At 34.9% G+C, this 6,496-nt stretch overlaps 2 protein-coding genes across 2 annotated transcripts; both read left to right on the top strand.

Annotated features, from left to right (window-relative positions):
- Window positions 545-3,356, top strand: LOC104713882 (uncharacterized protein At2g24330-like). The gene is made up of 5 exons (XM_010431107.2): window positions 545-1,088; window positions 1,245-1,389; window positions 1,492-1,601; window positions 2,358-2,784; window positions 2,913-3,356. The coding sequence occupies exons 1-5, from the start codon at window positions 810-812 to the stop codon at window positions 3,176-3,178; spliced, it is 1,227 nt and encodes a 408-aa protein (XP_010429409.1). The 5' UTR covers window positions 545-809; the 3' UTR covers window positions 3,179-3,356.
- LOC104713881 (protein ABHD17B-like) lies at window positions 5,059-6,391 on the top strand. The gene is made up of 5 exons (XM_010431106.1): window positions 5,059-5,451; window positions 5,547-5,583; window positions 5,667-5,903; window positions 5,978-6,025; window positions 6,109-6,391. The coding sequence occupies exons 1-5, from the start codon at window positions 5,153-5,155 to the stop codon at window positions 6,367-6,369; spliced, it is 882 nt and encodes a 293-aa protein (XP_010429408.1). The 5' UTR covers window positions 5,059-5,152; the 3' UTR covers window positions 6,370-6,391.

Genomic DNA, 6,496 nt, shown 5'->3' with positions numbered 1-6,496 from the left:
TTTTTTTTTTTTTTTTTGTTAACCGTTGAAGGCACAACTGGTCAGTTCATTAGCCAAATTCTTATATTCGTAGGAAGCGGTACTTGATCCTCTAGTGTGATGGTGCCTTCGGCGTTATATTTTTAACTGATGTTTTTTTCTTTTAACTGTATACTCTTTGCTCTATATTCCCCCTTCAACGACCGACGTATTTTGAGCAGTAAACAATTACCCAGCCAAATTTTATTAGCTATTTAATATAAAAATAATAATAGGAATTGCTCAGATTTGTACTTAAAAAGAGTTATTAAGGATATTTAATTCAGAGAAAAAAAAACTTGCATATCTATCTTAAAACTGTTAATATTGTTTCTGTATTATTCACACACAGAAGATTAAATTGAATATATAAATTTATATAGTTGTACATTTATACCTTTCCTTAATAATTCTTATTTTAAAAATATTTCTTTTTAATTATTAACTCAAAATAATTCTTAAATATCAACAGAGTCGCTCGCTTTAAAGTTTAAACCCCTCCCTAATCAAAAATTAACCCAAAGGTTTTAAAGTTAAATAAGTTTTGTTCCTCGTTAAGGCAAATTTCCTCGAAGGGGCGCAAGAAAACTTGAGCAGAGAGGCGAAGCATCATCCTCCTCACATTGTGACCTCCTCTTCACGATATTCGAAGAAGTCTCTCCTTCTCCAACGTATCCTCTCAGATCAGAGAGAAGGATTGGGCAAAGAATTCGATTCTCTAATTCTTAAGTTTATTAAGAAGGATTCTGTGTAGTTTGATTTCCAGAAGCTGTACACTGTAAACTCTGGATATGGCGGTGGGAGAGAAGGAGCAAATAGGAGCGGCGGTGGTTGAGAACGGCGGCGAGAAAACTGATTCCGCCGTTGTAAACTCCGGCGAGAAGAAGAAGAAGAAAGGTTGGTTCTCGCGTATTTGGAATGGGATTTTTAGGGTTAGAGCCGACGATTTCGAGAAGAGACTTAAGAACATCTCAAAGGAAGAAGTCACTGTTCGGAATAGAATGAAGCGTAGATCGATTACTAGGAGGAACTTCATTAGAAACCTCATCGCTTTCTCTGTCATCTTTGAGGTTTAGTCTCTCTTCTTCTCTTCTTCTTTTTGTGAACAAAGTTTTTGCCTTTCTGTTGCTTGCTTATGGTAATGGATGAAGTTGATGTTTTAGTGATGTGTGTAGTGGAAACAGTTCATGAATAGTTTCACTTTTTTTTTTTCCTGTGCATAACAGATAATTGCAGTGGCTTATGCAATCATAACTACAAGGAATGAGGATATGGATTGGAAACTGAGGAGTTTCAGGATCTTTCCTATGTTTGTTTTACCTGCTCTTGCTTCTCTTGCTTATTCGTCATTTGTTGGCTTCTGGAGGATGTGAGTCTTTTTTATATGGCTCATTTTCATGTGTTATGTTGGCATTTGTTGTATTAGGATTGATGTCTTGATACAATTTCTTTGTGTTAAATGATTTGGTTTAGGTGACCGCAGAGATCAACATACCTTGGAAAAGCTTCAAGCAGAGATGCTTGGGAAGATCAATGAGTTAAAAGAGAGGACAAATTATTATATTACTCAGCAACTTATTCAGGTAAAGATACAAGTCTGTTAATGATAATTTTTTGTGCGACTGAGGTTAGTATATCGATCTGCGCTTGTTTTGAGTGAGGCTAGGACCCATGTCATGTTTCTGGTACTCCTGATTATTTTCATTGTCATGTGTCGATGTGTCCTGCCGTTGTTTGTTGCTTGTATACTTAACCAAATTCTGATCACTTTATCCTATAACTTAGTTGTGGGATTAGATCGCTTTTTCATTCCCTACTTTATATTTCAAGTTATCCTTACACTTTGTGCATTATGAGATGGCCTTAAATTTAAACTTAGCAAAGAACATGGTATTAGTAATTTGGATTGGTATTTCTTTAGGATAGTAGAGCCGTTAGACAAGGGTTATCCTTGTTGGGAGTCTCTCTTTTTTACTCGTTTTCATGTTGTGCTAGCTTTGTCACTCTCAAATTAGTGGCTGTATGTGTTAGGCAAAGTTTGTTAATTGTACTTTTGGGTATAGGGTGGTTAGGAATCTTAATTTAAGTGTTACAGTTGAAATTCATCGTTTCATCTGTGTCGCAAGTTGAGTTAATTGAAAATGATACAAATGAATAACTGACAGGAAGACCTGCACTTGTGAGTTCTGGTATTACTTATTCTACTGGTAGCGTAGAATTGCAATATGTTCAGGAAGTTGACAAGTTAATGAATTTCTGATATATCTCAATATATGCTACTGTGGTTGTATCACTACTGCGACTAAAACTTGTTTTAATATGAGCTATTTTGTATCCAGAGGTATGACCCTGACCCAGCTGCAAAGGCAGCTGCTGCAACTGTTTTGGCATCCAAGTTGGGTGCTGAGTCAGGCTTGAAAGTATTTGTAGGAGATGAATCCCAACTTGACCCCACCTCAGGCAAAAGCAGTGACGTGGATGTCAAACACCCACAAGGGCTCAAGAACCGAAAACAACAAAATAAAAGACACAACACTGCTGGGACAACTCCGACACATCATTCTGATAATGAGTCTAACCATTCGGGGACAAGCGAAAAAATCACCGGCACAGAGCAAAACCAACAGATGGTGTTTGAGCATTATAATCCTCAGGGATATGCTGCTCATGATGGTAGCTGGATCTCACGCATTGCAGCTCTCCTTGTAGGTGAAGATCCAACTCAGTCATATGCACTCATCTGTGGAAACTGCCGTATGCATAACGGTGAGTGAGCCATTATCTGTCTCTTTTGTCTTCTAATACACCAAACTATCACGTACTGTCTATACACAAGATGCAATATTGTTACTAATTTAATTGTACAATCTCTCTCTTTCATTTTCATTATGCAGGACTCGCCCGGAAAGAGGACTTCCAGTACATTACTTACTACTGTCCTCATTGTCGAGCTCTGAACAAGCCGAAACATTCAGAAGAACATTCACTTAAAGCTCCTGCTGATGCACTACCTATACTTTCTCCTAAGCCAGTGGAAAATGAAGTGATCAATAGCAGTAGCTCGACTAGTGAACGCGGAAACAGTCCAGTCCCTTTATTAAACACTCCAGATATTGTGAACGTTGTCCCCGAAACAGCTGAGAGCGAGACACCAAACTGACCTGAGAAAGTACCTGTGAGGTAGAAGAAAATGTGCTACAAAGAGAAAGCGAGGGAGAGAGAGAGATGGAGTGAGGAAATGTTGATGTTGATATGCTAAAATCTGTAGATGCTTGCAATTTTGATTGTGGAATGAAGTCTGAACACAGAGAAAATGAATAGTTTTTATTTGTCTTTTACCATTTGAGACAAGGTAAACTGTTGAGTAAATTAGAATGATGCACTTTGTTATAAATTTCAAATAGTCAGAAACTATTAAATTAATAAAAATTGTGCATAAAATCTAAGAATATGTACAAACAGAAAAACTTAAAACATTCTATATATTGGACTGAGAGAGTATTAATTAGTAACCTACCCAAGGAATGAAATAAGTAATTCACATATTGAAAAGAAAAAGTAAATAATTTAAAATTTAACCAAAGCAAATTAAATTATTCATATGTTCAAAAAAATAAAATAATAATAATAATAATAACACAGATGTGAAAGAAAAAAATCATTTAGTAGAATTTGTTGGAAAAAAATAGAAAAATTATTCTCTAAAATAGGTCTTATTGACACTTTTTCTTTATTTTATTAGCATTTTTGAACACTATTATAAAACTAGCATGTCAAATAAAATTAATTTCTTCATCAACTCAAACAACAAAACTACATCAATTGATCAATATCATGTTGAAGTTTAGATACATTTAAAGAGTATAAGGAAAATTTTAATGAAATACAATATAAATGATATATCACACCCTAACATCAATCTAGAGTATACTTCCAATTATATTTCTTATATTTGTTGCGCTAGTAAATTTAGTTATTTTCCCAAGTATCTTTATTGTTTTGAGTTATTATCATCATCTTGTAACAAAATTGGTTCATTGTTTGTTAAAAAAGCTTTGATTGTCCTAGGCCAACAATTTAGTTAATTCTACAAAACAGTAGGTATCATAAACTTTATAATACATATATTATAACAATATTTTGGTTTACAAAAAAAGATTTTTAAAAAAAATTTTGTTGAACATTCGCTTACATTAATTTCAAATTTCATAACATTTTGTACTTTTTTCTAGGTTGTCAATCTTCCCAGGCATTCTTCAGGTTTAAAAACAAGATACATTGCCTTTATATGCTTGCAAAACTTACTTAAGAGTTATGAAAAGTGTTTTCTTATTTTTTGAGTTAAACATTATCTATTTAGCAACACTAACTTTTGTTGCAAAAAAAATACCCTTTTAGGCAGTATTGTCTTCATCTGAATATCAACCAATGTATAAGAAATGATCTATCACGGTCAAATTTTAATTTTTTTTTTTTTGAATAAAAAGTCAAGTTTTAATTTCCTTATACATATGTATTCATATTCATTATTATCAAATTTACCTGAATTAATTTATTATTTCGTATATGCATGGATGTATGCAGATACAAGTATCATATGTACAAGTGAGTTTGAAACTAAAGTTTACAATTTAGAGACATGTTCAAAATTTTCATAAATATGTGAATATGAACAAAAATCTTTTTGCTAAATTTAAAAACGAAAAAAAGATTGTGCAGCTAACTTTGCTAAAAGGGAAAACTATAAAACTGAGCTAATGAAATATATATATTTTTTCTCATGATCTCATCACAATAATAATGCCCAATGCAAAAGAATCAGACCCAAAAAAAAAAATGCATATAAAGTTTGTTAATATGACGATCTCAGCGTCTTTCTCCCGCCAAATATTCTCCTCCATCCATATAAAGATGCATATAAAGTTCCATTTTATCTCCTTCCCCTCTCTCTCTCCTTAAACATAAACCCACCAAAACCAAAAAATTTACTCTTTTTTTTTTCTTCTTTTTCTTTTCTTAGATTCAAAGAGAGAGGGAGGGAGAGATTTTGGGGTTTAGTCTTTTCTTGTTTTCTCCTCCTTTCTCATAGAAAGTGTTAATCTTTTTTCTATAACAAAATTTTTTACTAATTGATATGGGTAATGTGACATCAAACATGGCGGCTAAATTAGCTTTCTTCCCACCACTACCTACATACGACGTGAGCAAAGACGAGGAGACCGGAAAGCTTATGTTCAAAGGTATTACGCCGGAGAAAAGCATGGATGTTCATCAGCTCACCACCAAATCCGGCAACAAAGTCATTGCCACGTTTTGGAAACACCCTTTTGCAAGATTCACTCTTCTTTATTCCCATGGCATTGCCGCGGATCTAGGCCAAATGGTCGATCTCTTCATCGAGCTTCGAGCTCATCTGCGCATCAACATTATGAGGTTTATATATATTACAAAACCCCAAAAAAACACTTTTTGTTTTCGTTGATGAACGAATCTGAACCTGAACCATCTTCATATGTTATTCGAAACAGCTATGATTATTCAGGTTATGGAGTTTCAACAGGCAGGGTAAGAGAGATATTTTCATTCATTCAAGATGTCAAACATTTGTCATGAATCGCCTCTTTGCTTAATCTTTGATTGTTCTTTAGCCAACTGAGCTCAATACGTACCACGATATCGAGGCTGTGTACAATTGCTTGAGGAGCGAGTACGAAATCAAACAAGAGGAATTGATTCTGTATGGTCAATCCGTTGGAAGCGGACCATCGTTGCATTTAGCAACTCGGTTAAAGAGACTAAGAGGGATTGTTCTTCATAGCGCGATTCTCTCCGGACTTAGAGTTTTGTATCCTGTAAAAGTGACATTCTGGTTCGATATTTACAAAGTAAGCCTGATCTCTCTTGTCTCTCTGGTTACTAATTATTTAGGTCAGTCTCTCAAAACTCTGGAATTTTGCAGAACATTGACAAGATACGCCATGTGACATGCCCTGTTCTTGTCATGCATGTAAGTTTACATGATCACTTTTTCTACCCTAAGGAGAGAGTGCGAAAGAGAGATCATTAAACTTGGTTTTATGAAACTGCCAGGGAGCAAAAGATGATATTGTGAACATTTCACACGGGAAGCGATTGTATGAACTCGCAAAGGACAAGTATGATCCATTGTGGGTTAAAGGAGGAGGGCATTGCAACTTGGAAACATACCCTGAGTACATCAAGCACATGCGAAAGTTCATGAACGCAATGGAGAAACTCGCTCTCAACAATCCACCAAGCAAAGAACAAAACGATGAGCCAAGCATTAAGGAAACTAAGCAAAATCGGTGCTTGAGATTCAAGAAAAGGTAGAAGCTGGATTTTGAAGGTAGAAGACAACCACAATATAGATGATTCCTTCCTTTGCAATTTGCAACAACACACACAGTCAATTTCCTCAGGACAATGCAATCACAGACAAGATATCATCTTTGTAGGA

This window comes from Camelina sativa, chromosome 9 (assembly GCF_000633955.1).
Source record: "Camelina sativa cultivar DH55 chromosome 9, Cs, whole genome shotgun sequence".
Classification (NCBI taxonomy): domain Eukaryota; kingdom Viridiplantae; phylum Streptophyta; class Magnoliopsida; order Brassicales; family Brassicaceae; genus Camelina; species Camelina sativa.
Note: the sequence above shows the minus strand (reverse complement) of the source record. Positions and strands in the feature narration are given on the sequence as shown.

What these genes read in the sequence shown, in the direction of transcription:
- LOC104713882 (XM_010431107.2), top strand. Translation starts at nt 810, where the DNA reads ATGGCGGTGGGAGAGAAGGAGCAAATAGGAGCGGCGGTGGTTGAGAAC. An exon ending in CTTTCTCTGTCATCTTTGAG is followed by an intron (nt 1,089 to 1,244) that starts GTTTAGTCTCTC and finishes TGTGCATAACAG; the next exon opens with ATAATTGCAGTGGCTTATGC. An exon ending in AAACTGCCGTATGCATAACG is followed by an intron (nt 2,785 to 2,912) that starts GTGAGTGAGCCA and finishes TTCATTATGCAG; the next exon opens with GACTCGCCCGGAAAGAGGAC.
- LOC104713881 (XM_010431106.1), top strand. Translation starts at nt 5,153, where the DNA reads ATGGGTAATGTGACATCAAACATGGCGGCTAAATTAGCTTTCTTCCCA. An exon ending in CTGCGCATCAACATTATGAG is followed by an intron (nt 5,452 to 5,546) that starts GTTTATATATAT and finishes TATTCGAAACAG; the next exon opens with CTATGATTATTCAGGTTATG. An exon ending in GCCCTGTTCTTGTCATGCAT is followed by an intron (nt 6,026 to 6,108) that starts GTAAGTTTACAT and finishes TGAAACTGCCAG; the next exon opens with GGAGCAAAAGATGATATTGT.